The sequence below is a fragment of the Pelobates fuscus genome, chromosome 4 (assembly GCF_036172605.1).
Source record: "Pelobates fuscus isolate aPelFus1 chromosome 4, aPelFus1.pri, whole genome shotgun sequence".
Lineage (NCBI taxonomy): Eukaryota > Metazoa > Chordata > Amphibia > Anura > Pelobatidae > Pelobates > Pelobates fuscus.
Genome location: NC_086320.1, coordinates 313,646,261 through 313,669,112, shown reverse-complemented (window position 1 = coordinate 313,669,112; position 22,852 = coordinate 313,646,261). Strand labels below are relative to the sequence as shown.

General features: G+C 39.4%; 1 protein-coding gene across 2 annotated transcripts in view; it reads right to left on the bottom strand.

The window, feature by feature from the left end:
* TBC1D5 (TBC1 domain family member 5) overlaps positions 1-22,852 on the bottom strand; it is a 571,110-nt gene that overhangs the window by 296,321 nt on the left and 251,937 nt on the right. For both annotated transcript variants that reach the window (XM_063452310.1, XM_063452309.1), the window contains exon 6: positions 6,257-6,365. In XM_063452310.1, the coding sequence (XP_063308380.1) occupies positions 6,257-6,365 (109 nt within the window). The remainder of the gene's footprint in view (positions 1-6,256; positions 6,366-22,852) is intronic.

Sequence of the window (22,852 nt, the reverse complement as noted above, 5' to 3'; positions counted from 1 at the left end):
GGAGTCGTAAGACCCTCCTCTGTTTAACAATCGGCTTTCAATTGGCTTGACAAAAGCCAAAGCATTACCCCTGCTACTGCCAAGTTAAGAATTATCCACACAATTCAATAGTGAGTTCTAGGCTAAGCCTATATGTATAAATATGAATATGACAGTATGACAGTATACTGAAAAACTCAGGTCAGGACTTGGCCTTTCGGTGTCCTGTGCAAAACATATGAGTGGCACCCCCTACTATTCATGTTATTATCAGTCAAGCATTTAAAGGCTTGTCCTCCATATTGTTTAGAACGGTTGAAAAGTTCTATAAACTCCCCTGTTTTCCTATAGCTGCCACAGACTGTGAAACAGCCCCTACAATAGGTGTCCTTCATTTTCATTATTGGACATTTCTTACTCCCGTACGACCGGACATAGAATTAGTTTTCGAAAACATGGTTCAATTGCGTTTACTTTCATTCCCACAGTACAATGATAATTATACTAGCAATGTATCATTGGCCTGCACAATGATTGCCATTTTTACCTCTTTCTGGACATTCATAAATCTTGATGATAGGATGTCAAGGCCTTATTATTTATTCACCTTTGACTAATGGTGCATTTTTTTACTAAAATATACATAGTTACATAGCTGAAAAGAGACTTGCGTCCATCAAGTTCAGACTTCCTCACATATGATTTTTTTGCGGTTGACCCAAAAGAAGGCAAAACAACAAAGTTTGAAGCACTTCTGTGAAGAAATGACTCTGTTATTCGGTATTTCTGCCTGTTTCTTGCTATTTCTGTATGTTTTCAATTGGCAGATGGAACTGCCGAACAAAGACCACCCCTGGCTCACTTAACTTCAAAGCCGGCATCACTTTCACCCTCCAAGTGTGCGGCCGTCGTTCGTACTGCCGAACGCCACGTGGCAGAGAAAACCGCGGCCATCTTTTTTCAGTCAAACAAAGGCAGCGGGACTTGGTCGTCGAGTGTCTGGAACTAAAATCGGACACTCGACTTCCTGAACACCGGTCCCAAACGTACGAACGCTGGAACTATATGTACCGACTAGCTAGAAGAGCGCTATTCGGTACATTTGTGTATACGAATGAGGGGAACAATCGCTGCTAAGAGCCAGGGGGATTCGGTTAGTATTTATATTCGTTTTTCTCCTTTTTCTAAAGTGACCGGCAAAACCCCACGAACCTATGGAACTATTTTGGGCAGCCCACCCACGGTGAACCGGTCACAAAGGACTTCCATGGTTTTTGCGAACCCCTGAACCGATCTGGGTGAAATTTGAATATGTTGGTCACCCAGATCGGGGCTATCAGGGGACATAGGAATTGTGGGGATACCCCAGGTATAAAGGGGTGTTCCAGAAATTGGGGAAAACAGTGATTTTTCAGCCTGGAGATAATTAGGTTGTTACTGTATCAGACCTGATTATCTCCAGGGCTAGGGGAGGGAACTATATGTTTATGTTGGGTGTGTTTTATATTTTTACTGTACAGGATTGGATAAATGTTACTCCTCCCTGTGGGATGTCCCCTTGCATGGGGACCTGCATAAAAAGCCCTGTATGTGAATAAAGCTTTAGTTCTACTTGTATCCTGATCCTGGACTCTGACTGTTATTTGGAATTCGTATCCTTTACTAAGGGAATTATCTTGTGAAGCTATTTGTATTTCATATGGATTTTGTTCCTTGGGACTACCGAACGGAGGTCTAACTACATTAGCCTCTGGCGCTTCGGGAGGAAACTACCGAAAGAGGTTTAGCTAGACGTGGTTTCCTTACAACTTCCAATTTTGCAACAATCTATGAAAAAAAATCCTTCTTGACCCCAGAATGGCAGTCAGATGTATCCTTGGATCAAGAAGCTATTACCCTACATTGAAAAATTATATCCTTGAATAACCTGTTTTTGCAAGTATGTATCTAGTTGCTGTTTGAACATCTGTATGGACTCTGATAAAACCACTTCTTCAGGCAGAGAATTCCACATCCTTATTATTCTTACAGTAAAAAAAAAACTTTTCTTTGCCTTAGACAAAATCTTATTTCTTCCAGTCTAAACGCATGACCTTGTATCCTATGTAAAATCCGGTTTGTGAATAGAATTCCTCACAATGGTTTGTATTGGCCCGAATATATATTGTATAATGTTATCATACCCCCTCTCAGGCAACGTTTTTCTAAATTAAAGAGGTTTAAATTTGATAACCTTTCTTCATAGCTGATATGTTCCATTCCTTTTATTAATTGTGTAGCCCGCCTCTGCACTTTTTCTAGTGCCATAATATCCTTCTTTAGAACAGGTGCCCAAAATTGCACAACATATTCAATATGTGGTCTTACCAGTAATTTATAAAGAGGCAAAAAGATATTCTCATCCCGAGAATGAATGCCCTTTTTTGTGCATGACAATACCCTACAGGCCTTAGTCACTGCTGATTAACATTGCTGCATAGTTTGTTGTCTATAACAGTTCCCAAGTCATTTTCATGTGATGCTTGTGCATTCTTTACGCCAAAGTGCACAACTTTGCATTTTTCAACATTAAATTTCATCTGCCATTTGAGTGCCCAGTCCCCCAGTCTATCTATATCCCTCTGCAGCAAAGTAATATCTGGCTCACATTGTATTACTTTACAGAATGTTGTGTCAACTACAAACACTGAAACATGACTTTCAATGCTTTTTTCAAGATAATTGCTAAACATGTTAAATAGAAGGGGTCCCAGAACAAACCCTGAGGGACACCACTTGCCACCTCTGTCCAGCTTGAAAATTTACCTGAATGGTATAACTATAACTTGGCACGTTATGGTCTACTATACCTTGAACTCATTTTGTTATATGTACAGTTTACATATGGTAATCATGAATTGTCTAGCACACCAACTTTTTGTTTGTTCATGCAATGCTATGTGATTTGTATAACAATATATATAATATATAACCTGTGTATAACATTGGAGTCTGTTTATCACAATAAACCCAAAGCTGGCATGATCTTCCACACTTTTAATGGTAATGTACCTTTTCTATTACACAATTTTTTTTCTTTTCATTTTTTTTAAATTAGGGTTAGGGCTAGAGTTTCTTCAACAACACAGGGACATACATGGAGTTACACTTCCAGTCAGCAGATGTCCATGAAAGTATACTCCAGGAACTAGTACAGCTTTCATGCATTTAATTAGTTGTGGCCTCATATTCATGCTCTGTATTTCTCTCTTAACAGTAGACTGCATTGAATGCAAAACCAAATGTAAAAATGTAGTTAAAACGGTCAAGGTGGCATAATTCTGCGACTGCTATTGAAGTTAAAGGACCACTCTAGTGCCAGGAATGCTTTCCTATGGACGCTTGCGTGCTCTCACTGTGATTTTCACAGTGAGAATCACGCAAGCGCCTCTAGCGGCTGTCAGTGAGACAGCCACTAGAGGATTAGGGGGAAGGCTTAACTAATTGATAAACATAGCAGTTTCTCTGAAACTGCTATGTTTATAAAACAATTAGTTAACCCTAGCTGGACCTGGCACCCAGACCACTTCATTAAGCTGAAGTGGTCTGGGTGCCTAGAGTGGTCCTTTAAAGTATCTATTTAGTTTTTAAACTTCAATTTGCTGCTTGCCATATTTGTCCTATAGATTTCAAATATTAATTATAAACTGGAGACATACAAGACATTTGCACAATTGGGACTAATACGTGAATCTATTTCGAGTAATTTTTCTTTACTTGCACTAGTTGTGTAAAAATCATAATGAGCAAACCTTTATGGGTATCACAGGCGATACCCAGAAATAGGGATGCACCAAAATGAAAATTCCGGGCCAAAAACCGAAAATTCAGGATGCCCTTGGCCAAAAGCCGAAAATTACTTTTCCCCCAAATGATTTTAAAAAAGTGTTTTTTTTTTCTATAATTTTATTAATATTGGACTTTTTAATGATTTTAATTAATCTGATATAAAAAACTTCCCTTCTCTTTTAGTGGCCCCCCCTCTAGTGTTCTTCTCCCCTCCATCTTTTTTAGTGTTCTTTCCTCCCTCCTCCCCAGTCCCATAGTGTCCCTCCTCCCCAGTCCCATAGTGTCCCCCCTCCCCAGCCCCAGTGTTCTTCCCCTCCCCTGTCCCATAGTGTCCTTCCCCTCCCCTCCCCTGTCCCATAGTGTTCTCCCCCCTTGTCCCATAGTGTTCTCCCCCCCTTGTCCCATAGTGTTCTCCCCCCCTTGTCCCATAGTGTTCTCCCCCCCTTGTCCCATAGTGTTCTCCCCCCCTTGTCCCATAGTGTTCTCCCCCCCTTGTCCCACAGTGTTCTCCCCCCCTTGTCCCATAGTGTTCTCCCCCCCTTGTCCCACAGTGTTCTCCCCCCTTGTCCCACAGTGTTCTCCCCCCCTTGTCCCATAGTGTTCTCCCCCCCTTGTCCCATAGTGTTCTCCCCCCCTTGTCCCATAGTGTTCTCCCCCCCTTGTCCCATAGTGTTCTCCCCCCCTTGTCCCATAGTGTTCTCCCCCCCTTGTCCCATAGTGTCCTCCCCCCCTTGTCCCATAGTGTCCTCCCCCCCTTGTCCCATAGTGTTCTCCCCCCCTTGTCCCATAGTGTTCTCCCCCCTTGTCCCATAGTGTTCTCCCCCCTTGTCCCATAGTGTCCCCCCCGCCCCACAGTGTTCTCCCCCCTTGTCCCACAGTGTTCTCCCCCCCTTGTCCCACAGTGTTCTCCCCCCGTCCCATAGTGTTCTCCCCCACTTATTCCATAGTGTTCTCCCCCCTTGTCCCATAGTGTTCTCCCCCCTTGTCCCACAGTGTTTTCCCCACCTTGTCCCACAGTATTCTCCCCCCTTGTCCCACAGTGTTCTCCCCCCCTTGCCCCATAGTGTTCTCCCCCCTTGTCCCACAGTGTTCTCCCCACCTTGTCCCACAGTGTTCTACCCCCTTGTCCCACAGTGTTCTCCCCCCGTCCCACAGTGTTCTCCCCCCGTCCCACAGTGTTCTCCCCCCCTGTCCCACAGTGTTCTCCCCCCCTTGTCCCATAGTGTTCTCCCCCCTTGTCCCATAGTGTTCTACCCCCCCTTGTCCCACAGTGTTCTCCCCCCTTGTCCCACAGTGTTCTCCCCCCCCTTGTCCCACAGTGTTCTCCCCCCGTCCCATAGTGTTCTCCCCCACTTGTTCCATAGTGTTCTCCCCCCTGTCCCATAGTGTTCTCCCCCACTTGTTCCATAGTGTTCCCCCCTGTCCCATAGTGTTCTCCCCTCCCCTGTCCCAAGTGCAGTATTCTTGACTTTTCATGTTATCATTACTATCTTTCATTGTGCTATATAATCATCTGAATGGTTAATGCAAGCATATCTGTTAAACTATGCACTACAAAAAAATATATATATATAATTTTTTTTATTTCTGCAAATTGCAGGTCAGTGCCATGTATACGTGAGCAACTGCTTGTGGAGAGCAAAAACAATCAAGACAGGCATTTCAGCTGCATTCATAGAAAATTCATAGAAAATAGAAAATAAAAGATTCAAGATGTACCATAAAGTTAAAGGAAGACTACGAGGACATAGCTACAGTTAATTGTGTTGTAGTGCAAGAAGGCTATAGAAGCAGTCTCTAGTTTTCATCAAATCATTTTCAAGTGACTGGACAAAAACAGTGGGTTTCACTCTGCTTGTCACAGAGAGCCTGTCTCAATTTACAGTCAAATCCTAGTAGTCCATTACTTTGGTGGCTCATGTCCCATATCCACTCAAGGTTCAGTTACCCTGGTAATAACGTGGGATCTTTATCCATAGTGTTCTTGCAGCGTAACCACTACAATAAGCAGTAGTAGTTATGGTGTTTTGAGTACCCCTTTAACAAGTGTGAAAAAAACATCTATGTCAAGTTGTTTTTGGTTATACTATGGTACATACTTATTAAATTAAAGCCCTGCATGACAACCTAATACGGGAAAGGTGTTTTAAGCCAGATCTTGTGACGGTTGGTGCAGTGATATCTCTGCTGTATCTTATTGTATATCTACTGTGGGAATAAAAGAAGAAAATAGGAAGAGTCCCAGCCCCTTCGCCCTTCAAAATCATCAAAGGTTTAAAAGCGGCTCAGCGTGATTACCAAAATATTCTGCACATTATAATAAAGGATTGAGAAACAGTAGATTTAGTCGCCTGGAAAATCTTGTGACTGCATCGGTAATCTTCAAGCGCATCAGGTACAATGTTTATACACTGCAACCGCAAACTATAAATAAATATTTTCTACTTACCTTCCAGCAAATACTCCGGAACCTGCTGCTTCTCAGCTGTCCATTAATCCCTTTCAGCCGTATTGTTGCCAAATAATTGTTGTTTACAAAGAGTTCTTCCCATTCTTTGCTGCAAAGGTAAAGAAGAGGGATGTGTTATGTTTAAGAAACATATTCAGCGACAGACTCTGTTTCGCAGAGTTATAAAGCAAACATTTTAGACAGTATCTTGATTACTTTGTGTTTTTTTTTTTTTTAATTCTTTTTTTTTTTTTTTTAGTCTTCACACTGATTTTATTCAAGCGTGGTTTTGAAACGCATGGTTGTCTTTTTTTGGCCACATTTCTTCTCCAGATTTAATGAATATGTAGATCGCTATAATTATGCCAACTACTGAAATTCATAATGCCTATGGAGGCTAATTCATTTTCTCTAAAATGTTGGGACTGCAATTCAATGAATAAACAGGAAAAATGAATATTAATACGTGCACAACTATATTTCCGTGCACACAGACATGCCGACAAAATTATTTGAGAGGAACCCAAGCTAATAAATATTAGCTCATCGCTAAAATATTTGCTTAAATGAACCTTCATTTTTTTTTTTTTTTTTTTGCCACCTTAATGGCAGACTGGACTGTTAAACATAATCGAGGATAGCATTATTTAACTTTTAGTGCTATATGCCGATGAAAGCGTTCGCACTTATTTCTACATGAACAGCTTTATATTTTTAACAGGTGCTGGCAAATTCAAATAAAAAAGCATCAGAAAAGAATTAAAAAAGCATCCTCGTCTAAATTGTTAAAAGGCAAGCTTAAGCACCTTGCGCTCGGTACCTATGGCTGACTAAATAAACATCTCGAATTTGCCTCCCAGGCTTAGAAGCACAAGGGACCCAACACCTGTGCCTCATTAATATACAAGTAAATCTGCTCTAGTGGGAAACGATTGGAAATTAATTGTCCCACACCATTTACAGAGTTTGAACAAAGGAATTAGACTTATCTACTCTCCTGTCTTTCTTCGAGTCAAATGCCATTAATGACACATCAACAGCTTGAGAACAGTGCGTGGTGACTTAGCACGCTAATATTGTTCTTTGGTTTTATACAATTATACAATTGTTTTATACAATTAGAAGACATAACCAAGGTCACGATTAAATCAAAACACTGCTAAATCCTAAGTGGAAACACTTTTTCCCCCCCGTTTTATTTATTTTTTCCTTTTTACCAGATGCAGCATATTACATTTTGCCCACGGAGAAATCACATAATAAAAGCTTTTTATCGAAGGGAGAAATGCAGTATTCCTGAGAATGGGGCTTTAAAGCAGGCATATCTGTTTAAAAATTCTAACGGGCCATGCAGCACCTTGATTGTTCACATACGATTGCATACTAATTATGCTCATGTTAAAAATAAATGTGTCAAGTTATTTTGTTTTAAAAGAAATGGAATATATAGCCTCAGCAAATTTTTTAAATACTTTTGTGTGTGTCTGTGTATGTATGTGTATCTATGTATACATACATACATACACACACATATATACACAGGGTGGTCCAAACGTAGGTATACAGTTGAATCAATGAAATTCATCGCAACAGATTCTATTGGTACATATACACACTGACACACAACTAAAAGGCAGTTAAAGTTCAGGCATTTAAATATCAGTGTGGAAATTGGATAGAATTGTGGAATAGTGGAATGGAATGTTTGGAACGTTGATGAAAGAATAAGCAAATACCAACTATTCAAAAAGTTGCAGTAGTATTCAGTATATTAGCATTTCAGCTGAAGTTCCAACCACATTCCACCAAACAGGACCAGCTCCACCAAAATGGACCACCCATTCCTTGTGATTATGTGTCACTTATTGGTGAAGGAGAGTTCTAGATGCCTGACTCACCAGTGTATCCAGATATGGATATAATATAATCTGGTAATATAAAACAACCCAGTGTCATTCAGATATATTTGGCTCTCATTTAGAATTGCATTGCAGCAAACAAAAACATGCTTACCTTTTATTTTTTTGGTTTACATGTTCAGTATAATTAGAATAATCATTCGGTGATCACAGATACTAAATAGCAGTTCGTTTCAGGTTGCTACTACCCATTGCAAAATAGAATGGTGATGTGGTGGACAATGAGCTGAAGAAATTCTTTGGGTGTAAGAATCATTTGACACAGTACAGATAATTAGACATCACACAGCAAACACTTCACAAGAAGGTCTTATAATAATAAGAAGAACATGGGACCTGTCATGCAATGGATGGTGGAAGTAAGATGAAATGGTACCTTCATAAATGCAGGGCAACAGTGACACATGATAGGGATGTAGAAGAGCATTGGCACAGCACAAAGGGGGATTCATGAAGGAACATGGACACTAGCTGATAATTCGGGTTACAAAAATAAGAGAGCTTATTGTTAGCCGTATTGATTTCCATCTCCATAGTCAGTTTAATCTGATGGCAATCATCAGTATGAATACTTATATACACCACCAGCACTCCCTTAAAGGGACACTCCAGGCACCAATACTACTTTAATGCATGCAATTAGTTTCAGCCTCATTAATATGGTGCATATTTTGCATGTTCAAATCTTTATGGTTTTTGCCTAACAAATAATGTTTTACAGAATGCTGCAACATAAGTCCGCCTTCTTAGCCACACCTTCTCACTTTAGAAAAATACTTCCTTATGTATGCACACAGCTCAGCCACTGACAATACTGAATGATCTCAACAACAAAGCAACCTGCGTTAGATAGGACACACAGGGAGACATATAGTAAGGATATCACTGTTTGTCCTGTTTTCTGTTTCTCTGACTGTCTGCAGCCAGGTTGTGAATTAAACACAGCACTCAGTGCCATGGGGGCTGCGACTGTATCCATATTTTTTACAAGGAAGTCTTTCTTGGCATGGCTTACAAGGCAGGCTTATCGGGCAGATTTCTGTAAAAAATTTATTTTGTGTTGAAAAACTATAAAGACTTGAGCATGCAAAAAATACAGCATATTAATGAGGCTAAAATCTATCAGAAACATTAAAGTTGTATTGGTGCCCGGCATGTCCCTTTAATTCACCACAGATTTACTTCTCACATGTTCTTTATATTATAGACACATCTCAACACAAAAGTGAACAGTGTTAAGCATTTCACCACTTAATGATCTACAGTACACGTCGCCTGGAAAATCTTTGAGTCTTTTTTCTTAATAAGTATAAAAAATAATTAAAGGGAACACTTGGGTTGCATCATTTGAAAACTGTTGCCATCATTTCTAAACAAACAGTACATACGTCTAAAAGGGGTTTGAGTTGGTAGGGAGTTTTATGCGCCATTCCAATTCAGGGCATCTCAGTAAAGCAGATAACCTTCAATGGATTGTCACTACAAAACTCTGCACCCACTCAAACCCCTTTTAGATGCATGTATTGTTTGTTTTGCTAAGGTGCATAAGCATTATCAGGTTTGCTTATTTTTGGGGTATGCATTAGTTTGTTAAAAAGTGTTGTCAGAGATTTAGCAAGCCCTCTTGGTGAACAAAGAGGGGGACACTGCCAGTCTATAAAAAAAACAAAACAAAAACAAAAAAATAGCATGCACCCTCCTCAGCCATTCCATTTTCTCTGTCTCATTTTAGCAGACATTTTCTCTCCAATGTTCGTACTCTATCTCTATGTTTCTCTTTGTACACTTCTCTTTCTACTCCACCTAACAAAAACTCCTCGAACTGAGCGTAAGGAACTTCCTCCTTTCTGAAGGACTAATGTACCTAATATCCTTTTCTTTATTAGTAACTTAAAAAATGTAGGTGCACGCTATGCCCGCAGAGGTAAAAGTCCTCAGTAAAGTTACAGAAAAAAACAGTAAAACAAGGTGTTATTTGCTGGCGCTATCATGAAACAGAGAGAGAGAGAGAGAGAGAGAGAGAGAGAGAAAAAAAACTACATCATATACAAAACTTTTGAGTGTTTTAATAAAGTAGAATTGTTGCTCTATAGTAAATTGAATCTCAGTTTTCATTCAATGTGGTATTCCATCTGCTCAACTAATAAGAACATTTTTAAAACTAAATAAATTATTGTAGACATCCTCGTTCAATCCCCCACAGAGCCAGGGATTCATTTTTTCTTTCAAATAAAGGGATTCATTATTTCTCTGCTATGAATCTTTTTTTCCTTACAGCTCTGTTAATTCTGTCAGTCCAGTCTGCTTTAACCTCTGCTATGCCAAATGGTGCACAAGTCAACAGGTTTTAGAGTATCCAGAGAGACACAAAGATGAGGTTTATCAGACCCATCTACTTTGGGATATTTGTGGAAATAAAGAGAATTGTCTTCAACTCAATCTTCATTTGTGTCACCTGAGCACACAATCAATTTGTCTTACGCGTTACAGCATTGCATAGGTTACATTATTCATTCTGGTGAACGTGGGGTTCAAATCCACATTTCAACTTAGCTTTTACAGCCTGTATCAGTTACAGAGATTAGAACTTTATTTTCTCCTATTTCTTTAATGAAAACAATGACTAAAACATACTTCTCAAAGTGATAAAATGGAACGCACATTTTAATTATGCTTCAGTGTCAGCTTCCTGCGGTGTGAAACTCACTCAATGCAGCAACAGTAAAAGTATGTGATTTCCAATCAGTGTTCTCCTCCAGCCCAGGAAGTGAGTGGTCTTGCAGTCAGTGGAAAACAGTAAATAAAGATGACTGGTTTTCTTTAGAAACTATAGAAAACATCATCAATACAATCCCTCTAAAGAGGAACAATTACACTCACGGAAAGTGGATGAAGCAGTGAGATTAGAGGAGAGTAAGAAGGAAATTGGTGATGGAGTGTAAGAGGTGAGCAAGAATAAGAAAGAGATACCCCAGTCCCTGTAAAAACATAGATGATAAGCATTGTATAGAGTAACGCAAAGTAAAAAAAACAAAGGAGGGGGTCTGCATTCCTGTGACTGATAATAAATTATCTTAAGTAAAGTTGTGCATATTCGGAAGAAAAACGTATTCCTTTTTTTGCTAGAATAACAGCAACAATTAAGGTTGTAGAAGGCTACACATGATTTTATACATTTTATATAGTTTGCAATTAAAAAAAATTGGGCTTGAAAAGGTGGAGATACAATGGATACAATGGTTACAATTTTGAAAAATGACACTCCTAACACATCAAATGACTGAGGTTTTCTATTGTTTTTGTTTATATGGGTGCCCTAGAGGTAGAGGTTCTCCACCTCATAGAGTTCTTTAGATTTATTTTTGAGTGCACCAATGTTGCAATGTCTGCATCGAACAGACATAGACTCCCAAACAACAACTACTTTATCATATAAGGTCTCCTAGATCAGCCTAATCAGACAGCATGGTCAATATGTGCATGGATGTTGCTACTCCTTTACAACTATAGAAGCATTGTGGGGAGGTTCTGTAGAAGATGTATTGCCGTCTGCATGGGTGGACATATTACCAGAAAAGAAACGTAAGCCGTTCTCTGTAACAAACATGTGAATGATTATTATGAAGAAATTGACTTAGAATGCATCCTATTCAAGTGCACCTAGCCTCTGTCCTCCTATTTCTAGATAATTGGAGGATTGTGAGGGTATGCATCACATATTGGAGCACGCAAATTAAATAAACCTCAATAGATAAGATGGTTGTCTACAGGCCCTTTCAAACTGGGTAGATAAAAATCGCCAACAGGATTATTTACTAAAGTGAATTATGATTTTAAGGCCAAAGTAGCTGAAACAGAAGCAAACAGTTTGGCTATTTTACCTTGCTTTTGAAATTCACTTTTAATTCTCACTTGAATGGCTATATTGAATAACCATTGGAGTGGAACTAAAAACCTCAATTTATATAAATATTCACAGGGATTTGGAACAAGTAACTTTTTTTTCCTTTGGTTTTTATAGTGAATACAGACACTCAATATTTATGAACAATTCTGCTTTTTTTTTTTTTTTTTTTTTAATGGGGGATGGGGGGGGGTGTCATGTGTTTCTTTTAAGAAAGCAATCAGTCAGATTTTTTTTTTTTTTTGTGATCCACCATTCAGATCGGTCTTTATTCCATAGGGGTTGTGGGTTGAGAATACATTTCTCATGCTGTATGTATTGCAAGTTCAAATATGGTGTTGGGAAGGTGTGACAAGTAAGTATAAGCAGATAATCAGACATTATCTCATCTCCCAGAGTGATCCATCAGTTCATGAAAGAGAAGATGCTACCTTGCAAAATATGAAGAACACTGCAAGACAGTTTTGTATAGTAAGCAGTGTGGAATATATTGTTTTCTGTTGTTCCAAATATACCCTGCAACACTGCAAATTGTTTTTACTTACCGTACAGGGAGTGCAGAATTATTAGGCAAATGAGTATTTTGACCACATCATCCTCTTTATGCATGTTGTCTTACTCCAAACTGTATAGGCTCGAAAGCCTATAAGCATATTAAGCATATTAGGTGATGTGCATCTCTGTAATGAGAAGGGGTGTGGTCTAAGGACATCAACACCTTATATCAGGTGTGCATAATTATTAGGCAACTTCCTTTCCTTTGGCAAAATGGGTCAAAAGAAGGACTTGACATGCTCAGAAAAGTCAAAAATAGTGAGATATCTTGCAGAGGGATGCAGCACTCTTAAAATTGCAAAGCTTCTGAAGCGTGATCATCGAACAATCAAGCGTTTCATTCAAAATAGTCAACAGGGTCTCAAGAAGCGTGTGGAAACACCAAGGCGCAAAATAACTGCCCATGAACTGAGAAAAGTCAAGCGTGCAGCTGCCAAGATGCCACTTGCCACCAGTTTGGCCATATTTCAGAGCTGCAACATCACTGGAGTGCCCAAGAGCACAAGGTGTGCAATACTCAGAGACATGGCCAAGGTAAAAAAGGCTGAAAGACGACCACCACTGAACAAGACACACAAGCTGAAACGTCAAGACTGGGCCAAGAAATATCTCAAGACTGATTTTTCTAAGGTTTTATGGACTGATGAAATGAGAGTGAGTCTTGATGGGCCAGATGGATGGGCCCGTGGCTGGATTGGTAAAGGGCAGAGAGCCCCAGTCCGACTCAGACGCCAGCAAGGTGGAGGTGGAGTACTGGTTTGGGCTGGTATCATCAAAGATGAGCTTGTGGGGCCTTTTCGGGTTGAGGATGGAGTCAAGCTCAACTCCCAGTCCTACTGCCAGTTTCTGGAAGACACCTTCTTCAAGCAGTGGTACAGGAAGAAGTCTGCATCCTTCAAGAAAAACATGATTTTCATGCAGGACAATGCTCCATCACACGCGTCCAAGTACTCCACAGCGTGGCTGGCAAGAATGGGTATTAAAGAAGAAAATCTAATGACCTTGTTCACCTGATCTGAACCCCATTGAGAACCTGTGGTCCATCATCAAATGTGAGATTTACAAGGAGGGAAAACAGTACACCTCTCTGAACAGTGTCTGGGAGGCTGTGGTTGCTTCTGCACGCAATGTTGATGGTGAACAGATCAAAACACTGACAGAATCCATGGATGCTAGGCTTTTGAGTGTCCTTGCAAAGAAAGGTGGCTATATTGGTCACTGATTTGTTTTTGTTTTGTTTTTGAATGTCAGAAATGTATATTTGTGAATGTTGAGATGTTATATTGGTTTCACTGGTAAAAATAAATAATTGAAATGGGTATATATTTGTTTTTTGTTAAGTTGCCTAATAATTATGCACAGTAATAGTCACCTGCACATACAGATATCCCCCTAAAATAGCTAAAACTAAAAACAAACTAAAAACTACTTCCAAAAATATTCAGCTTTGATATTAATGAGTTTTTTGGGTTCATTGAGAACATGGTTGTTGTTCAATAATAAAATTAATCCTCAAAAATACAACTTGCCTAATAATTCTGCACTCCCTGTATATACTCTTGTATAAAGCGAAAAAATTTTGTCGTAAACGTAATTTTAAAATGCATTGTCAACTTATCCACGGGTCAGTGCTAGTTTCGATAGAATTTTCATAGAATTCACTGAATACGGAGCAATGTCGCGTTATCGGTAAAGCTAGTGTACTTAGCTATACGTTGACCCAGATACCGGGTACACACACGGACAACAGCAGTCTGTTGATGCTTGACTGAAATCAGATACCAAGCCACATGCGTCATCGCTGACTGCTGAGTCAATCAGCCTCTATAGTCGGGAGGAGAGAGGACACTGATATAAATCGAGGGCATGTCACTTCATATCACCTACTGCAGTTACAGTTAATGAAATATTCCTGTTCATGATTGCTCATTTTTAAAACCAGTTTTTAGCTGACATGTTTGATTGTTCCAGGATCTTTACCTAGGTAAAATCTGACAAAATTATAAAAATCACAGAATTTCATAGCCTCAAGTTTTACCCTCGACTTATCCACAAGTCATAGAATATTTCACAATTGTTGGTCAAAAAACTGCACTCGACTTACAGACGAGATCGACTTATAGAAAAGTATATACGGTATTTCAAATAACTAATAATTGGGTCCAATGGAACAAATATATTTTATTTAACATAGTAATTTTTATAGCGTCATAAGCAAAAGAGTATGCTCAGAGAAGTGTCTGAAAGGTTGCATCTCAATTTTAACTTTTGATGCCACCAAAATATAGGAAAAGTTAAAATTAATTATGCCACTTTAGGGAACTGTAGTGATTATTAGATAAATACTTCTGTTATTGATGACAGCAGTTAGAATATTATTGACGGAAGTTAAACTCACATTGACACAGAAGTCAATGGGAGTGAACTCTGCCTCCTCTTAAATCGGGCTGAGCAGCTAAAATGTTCTTCAGGACAGGTCTATGATATAATGACAATCTGAGCACATCATCTATCAGTAAGGAGTTGATGGTCGCTCTACAAAAATCTAGAGTGCTTTTTTCTTGAATTTACTTAAACTAGAACTTTCTTATAGTACAACTACCAGACTTGAAGATTGGAAGGGTGAAATTTGGAACATACGGTAGTTTTTTTGTGAGTACTTGATGATGCTAATAATGAACATGATCCCCATCACTAAGCCTTCGGTGAGAACGCTAAACGAAGCTCCGTTTGTAAAAAGCACTTGCTAGCAAAATCTTAAATGGGAGAATTTCGTTTTTTAACCAATTCCTTCTTATTCTCCGGTTTTATTTAACAAATATGAAGGGCACACCCAGCCCAGACATCTGTTCCTTCAAGTGCTGGAACATTAAATAACTAAAATATTGATAACAAAACTGTTACTGGCAGCATAGTTATGTTAGGCGGTATCCTCTCCAGAGACAGCCAACAACAGATGGAATGCTAGGCCAAGACAACAACGCTTTCTGTCAAATTAACAGCAATTGTAACTATTGTTTTATGTCATCCCACCACCCCCAATCTACAGTCAGGCATGTGTTGGTATGCCTTGAGAATGCCAGTCAAAATGCTTTACACGATTACAAGATACAAGAGGGTTTTAAAGTTTATTGGAGTTTACTCACTCAGTATATATCCATGACAGTATATAAGCAAAATAGATGGAAACAAAAACAACATGACAACAACACATACAAATTGCCTAGCGTGTAATAGATAAAAAAACAAACAAACAAACAAAACAATGGTTATCTAATGTGATTTGAATTACAGAAAAGCAAGCACTTTTGGGTTTGAACTGTGCTAGAATTAGACGGAATAATCTCAACTGAAGTGCTAAGGGAACACTTTAACAGGTAAGAGCTATGCTAGGGAGCACTTGTTCTGCATACTAAACCTCAGCCTTGGTGCATTTTTTTAATTTAATTTTATAATACACATACATGTTAGGGCAGCTTCATTAGCTACAATGAATATACTGGAGGATGCACACACATTATTATGCCTTGAAATGCTGTCTGCTGACCAAAGTCCCAGACTGGTGAGTCCGGGGTTGCCCCTCCACAGGGTACTCTCATCTGCTCGTTTTACAGTCTTCACGTGCAGCACAGCAGGTAAGTCTAGTTTTTGTAGGAAAGCCTCTGGGTCATCAGTAGTGATCAGGGTATTTAGGACATCACCTCTTATAACTATGAGAGATCCATCCATTCCCTATCCATACGTGATAGAGTGGTCACTCAGATGTCTGGCAATAGGGGCTAGCTGCCTCTTCTCCAGTAAAACCGAGAACGGGAGAACTTCATAAAAGGCTACTGCCCAACCTTCCAATAGCACTGTTCCCAAGTTTCTAGAGCGGGCCATAGTAGCGGTGTGTGCCACAACATCCCTGGTTACTATAATGATTTCCCCCCGCCAGTGAGGAAGCCTCTCTTCTGACTCTGAACGCCAACATTACCGGTGAGAGGTCAGTCTCTGTTTAGTTTCTGAACTTGATGGCTGAGCTCTTCTAACTGACTCTTGCTTTCTTGTATCTGGTTGTCTCTATCCTTCTCTCTTGTTTCAATCACAGTGAGAGTGGTGTGCAAGACTCCTATTTAGGCCTGTGTCTCCTGCAAATCCGCCTTCCACACACGATAAGTTAAATACTACGGTCAGTTGTAAGAATATTAGATTAATCGCAGGCAGAGTAGGAGCTCCATTGAAGCACGTCTGGTTCGGCCCGCCTTCTTTGTCTTGTGTTTTAAAGAGCAATAGATCTGAAATTAAGTAAAGAAGAGATTCTGCACACTCTTTTTAGATATACTCTCAATGAGTACAGCCATAACTGCATCCATGTATTCAATGGGGTATAACTACTAAATAGCGATTATAAAAAAAAAAAAAATCTAAATTATTTTATTTGTTATGGTGGAGTCTTCCTTTAACAAATATGTAGACGCCAGAGAGTCATCAACAGTATAACTTCTTGTTGTTTTGCAATTAGCCAACCCAAATAAGCTTGTTTCTTCAAGTTTACAAAAAAAAAAAAAAGATGGAGTCTGTGAAAGCATACGACTTCACATAGCCCTTTAAATCCTTTTAGATTTCGCTCAGCCGTGTTATTAATGACTATGCTCCCAGCATGCATCGGAATCCCTCTGAGGTGGTAATCACGGGGTGTGATTAGAGGATGTTTTAGGGGCATGATTAGGGGAAGAATAAGGGTTGTATTGGGGGAAAGGTTTCCATGTGGGGTATCACTGTAATTGAAAACAGTAGCAGAATATAAACACCATTTAATGTGGATAAGTGCAAGATAATGCATCTTGGACGTAAAAACCCATGGGCAGAGTACAGAATATTTGATAGAGTCCTAACCTCAACAGCTGAGGAAAGGGACTTAGGGGTGATTATTTCTGATGACTTAAAGGTAGGCAGACAATGTAATAGAGCAGCAGGAAATGCTAGCAGAATGTTGGTTGTATAGGGAGAGGTATTAGCAGTAGAAAGAGGAAAGTGCTCATGCCATTGTACAGAACACTGGTGAGACCTCACTTGGAGTATTGTACGCAGTACTGGAGACCGTATCTTCAGAAGGATATTGATACCTTAGAGAGAGTTCAGAGAAGGGCTACTAAACTGGTTCATGGATTGCAGGATAAAACTTACAAGGAAAGGTTAAAGGATCTTAACATGTATAGCTTGGAGGAAAGACGAGACAGGGGGGATATGATAGAAACATTTAAATACATAAATGGAATCAACACAGTAAAGGAGGAGACTATATTTAAAAGAAGAAAAACTACCACAACATAGTCTTAAATTAGAGGGACAAAGGTTTAAAAATAATATCAGGAAGTATTACTTTACTGAGAGGGTAGTGGATGCATGAAATAGTCTTCCAGCTGAAGTGGTAGAGGTTAACACAGTAAAGGAGTTTAAGCATGCGTGGGATAGGCATAAGGCAAGATAAGGCCAGGGACTAATGAAAGTATTTAGAAAATTGCGCAGACTAGATGGGCCGAATGGTTCTTATCTGCCGTCACATTCTATGTTTCTATGTTATTTAGAGATATTGTTTTTTTAGGATCAATGTAATAATTTAATAGTACTTGTCTATAAAGACAGAAGTAGGACATTATTTTTCGGACATGATTTTTATCCTTTTGTTTGGATTATACATTTACATATATTCCACCGAACTCCAACAGTTTAATTTTTAGGAAGAATAGTTTTTTTTATGATTAGGAACAAGACAACATTTCAAGAACTTTATTTATATTACATGGTAACTCAGGTAAATCAGAAAGGCCTCCCCCCATTCCCTCACCCCAAATTGATTACAAGATCCTTTGTGAAATGTGGAGACATGTGAATGGGGAGTGACAGACACAAAGAAGGACGTGGGATGGGAAAAAATAGGAGTTGGGGAAAAGTAGTGGCTTGTAGACCATGTAAGAATGTACTGTCCAGTTACCAGAAGTGTTCAATTTCACCTCCTCAACATCTCAACATTCTGCACTCCAGATGTTGTGGACTATATCCTCCATAATGCTCTTACAGCCATAATGCTGGCAAAGCATCAGGGGAGATATAGTCCTCAACATCTGGAGTGCCGAAGGTGGCCTAACCCTGTCCTAAAGAGCAAGAAAAGCGGTTCACCTGAAGATCATCTGAAAACTGCAACTTATTTTATACAAACATACTTGTAAATAATACATTTTATATATACACATTTTATAAAGATGCAATTTTATGTCTATGTGTATATCACTGATAAAAAAAAAAAAAGAGAGACACAAGAGGGCAATGAGCAACGTTCATAGAATGATGCCATGCAATATACTGACCTTTTTTTTTTTAATTCAGATAAGCCTGTTTAAATTAAGTAACAAATATTTGATGTGAAGAACGTGTAAGTGTACTCAAAGGCTGAGATTTAATGTAATCTCAGTCAGTCAAGAGCTATTAAGTTACCTCTAAATGCTTCAAGCGTAACGTCCTTTAATATATAACTTAAGATGGTGATGACTTGGGAGGAACACAAGAGTTTAGCTGTAGAAATGAAGTGATTGCAAAAAAATAATCTGATGGAAATCTCACCATAGAAGACAATCTGTGTAGTGTGTCTATTTTAAAAACATTAACCTCTGTGGTTTCTTCTTGTTATTTCAGGATGAACAGATATGTAGCATTCCTTATATTTATAGAATCTTACCTAAATCCTACTCCTCGATAAAAAAAAAAAATACAAAAATAAAATAGACACCCAAAGAATTTACAGATAATATACAAATATAAACAAAGGACAATGATTTCAAAGGAAAAAAAGCTATACTTGGCTCCAACCTACACTCACAGCAATAGTTATAGTGCACGGAAGTCCCCTGTCCTTGTCTTCACACATATGGTTGCATATTATTGTAGTGATATCCATAATCCTTTGACCATACAAATATTCATAAAGTGTACGGATGCCTCCCCTGGGATAGCCCAAGCTATGATTGCACACATGCATAGTTGGCACCTTAGGCAAATCCGGTTTGTAGCGCCATTCACAAAATGGTTCTCAATAGGCGAAGAATCACTGTGGCTACTTATTGATCATTTACTCAGCAATTCCATTCATCATATCAATATCCTGATGGCAAGGTAAAAGAGTATTACCCCTGTTTTCTTGAAGAAATTATAATTTTTCATACAATATACCTCTAGGCATGTATACAAATAGATAGATCTATATAGTGCTTAAAGGAGCACTATAGGGTCAGTAACACAAACATGTATTCCTGACACTATAGGGTTAAAACCACCATCTAGCGCCCCTGACCCGATCTTGCCTCCCTAAATATAGTAAAATCTTACTTATATTATATTATATTCAAGCCTGAAGCTGCTGGCTTTGTCACTGTTTCCTTTGACCTGCCCACTGCCTGCTGACATCATCAGAAGTGGTGGCCTGGTCCTGGTACAATGATTCCCCATAGGATTGGCTGAGACTGACAAAGAGGCAGATCAGGGGCAGAGCCAGCACATTTCAAACACAGCCCTGGCCAATCAGCATCTCCTCATAGAGATGAATTGAATCAATTAATCTCTATGAGGAAAGTTCAGTGTCTGCATGCAGAGAGAGGAACTACTGAATGTTTGGATGCATTTTAGGCAGCCATGACCCAGGAAGGATCTCTAACAACCATCTAAGGAGTGGGCAGTGAAGTTATCACTAAGCTGTAATGTAAACACTGCATTTTCTCTAAAAAGACAGTGTATACAGCAAAAACCTGAAGGTAATGATTCTACTCACCAGAACAAATTCAATAAGCTGTAGTTGTTCTGGTGACTATAGTGTCCCTTTAATATTATAGTATCTCTTAAATAGATAATGTATAGTTAATTCTCAATATGGCAAACACTATCTAGAGCAAACTTGTGCTATAGAATGTGTAGATTTTTTTTTAATTATTAAACAAAATAAAGAATACAATATCCATGAAAGGGTCTTTATTATATTTTCTACAAAAGAACTCTGTTGGTGAAAAAAAAAAAAAATATGTTGGTAAACATGCAGAAATATTTTGTAACTGTTGACATTTCCATAGCATTAATAACATTTATTAAACATTTTCTGTAACAACCCATGCAACCTGGGAATGTTGGCATTTTAGAGAATGGCCAGTGGTGGAACACCCAAGGTTGCAAAGGCCCATCAGGTGGTCCTCACATTTAGGGCCCCTCTAAAGTCATATTTGATCAGGAACCTAGTTTGGCCCAAAGTCTTTAAATAGCAAGATTTCAGCTTCCGTTGGGCTGGGGGAGGGGGGGATTTCTTGCAACATGGTCCTCTTCATGTTAGGTCCACCACTGAGAATAGCTCAAATAACTGATCATTCTTGACTGATTTGCTGGAATTGCTTATTTTAAGATATACCCATATACCCAGGTTATTTGGCACAGAAGTCAAAAAAGTATATTGGCCACCCAAACTGTGTATTATTTTACGTGTTGCTCTGCATTCCACCTTTATAAGGGAAACTCACTTTAATTCTCACTTTAGTGAATAACTCTGCAAATATAAAATTAGTCTTGTTTAGAGACAGCAAATCTAATAAATAATATTGTTATTTTGGAGGTGAATTTACAGAAAAGTATTTACTTACTAAAAGCACTAGAAGCCTGTGGCCAAATAGGTAAAAATCCTTGGCAGTCCGGGGCGTGGCCTGACCGCTCATGAGAACAGACGTGTGAGCGATCGGCTCCGGGAGAGAGTACCCTAACACAGCAAATATAATAGCTTTAATCAAGAGATTACCCTCATTCTACCGAGCATCCATACCAGGGAACTGCCAGGACAGCATGGCACAGCGCTCCACGAAAAAGAATAGGGCGAAAGAGACACTTTCACTGCAAGTTGCAGCCATGATCTCGCCACCAGTCCGCGCACAAGATGGCGCTGACAGATCAACCTCCCCGGCCTCAAGCTCCGGCAGAAGCGATATCACCTCTATATCGACTAAAGAACTTCCAGCCACAGAATCAGCTATACAAAAAATGCTGAATGGCCTACAAACATTCCTGCAGGCAGACTTTGCCAAACTGGCTAAAGAAATAAGAGCTGATGTCAAAGCGCTGGGAGATAGAACCGATTACCTCGAAAACAAAACTGAAGAAATCATCACTGCGCACAACAATGTGGCTGCGGCCTATGAAAACATGGAAGCTAAGCTGTCCTCTATCATTACCAAACTTGCAGACCACGAAGATAGGGAACGAGGGAATAATATACGCATATGCGGCATTCCAGAAGAAATCGGCCCAAATAACCTGGGAGACTATGTCAAAACATTATTTCATTTACTGGCTCTGGACCTCCCAGAATCAGCATTGCTGCTCGACAGAACCCACAGACTGCCAAGACCCAGACATCTTCCAACATCTGCACCGAGAGACACTATAACAAGAATTCACTATTATACTAGCAAGGAAACTATAATGTGGCCTCCAAGAAACACCCCAATCTTCCCGAGGCATATAGCAAAATCCAACTGTATACCGATCTTTCAGCAACCACGCTCAATGCATGGAGAAGCTTCATGCCTATAACTAAAGCACTGAGAGCGGCAGATAAACCCTACAAATGGGGTTTTCCGGCACGTCTCATAATTAGAAGAAACTGCACCAAAAAACACCTCCTCAGTCTGGATGATGGAAAAACAGCTTTGGCTGACTGGAATATACCGATGGCAGATACAGCGGACACTGCAAACTTACCAGAGACAGTAGCCTCACCAATGAAACTAACACACGGTTGGAAAACATGAGCTACAGTTAAGTGACTTTCACAAACAGGGCTTCCTAGGCCCTTGTCAAACCCGCGTATACCCTAGCACCCCATATGACAACATTGTTTAACCAATGTTTTCAGAAAGGGACTATGCCCACAGGATGCTTCAAGCTCATATTACAACCCTACCGAAGCCTGGGAAACCCCCAACCCATTTCCCCAACTTTTGACCAATCTCTCTTTTAAATTGTGACACCAAAATATATGCCAAGCTATTAGCGAATAGAATAAGCCCTATATTGACTCGCATAGTCCATAATGACCAATCAGGCTTCATTAAAGGCAGACAAGGCGCTGATAATACTAGGAAAATTCTTAACATACTATCCCACATTGCTAAAGAGAGAACTGAAGCATTATTTTAGCACTGGATGCTG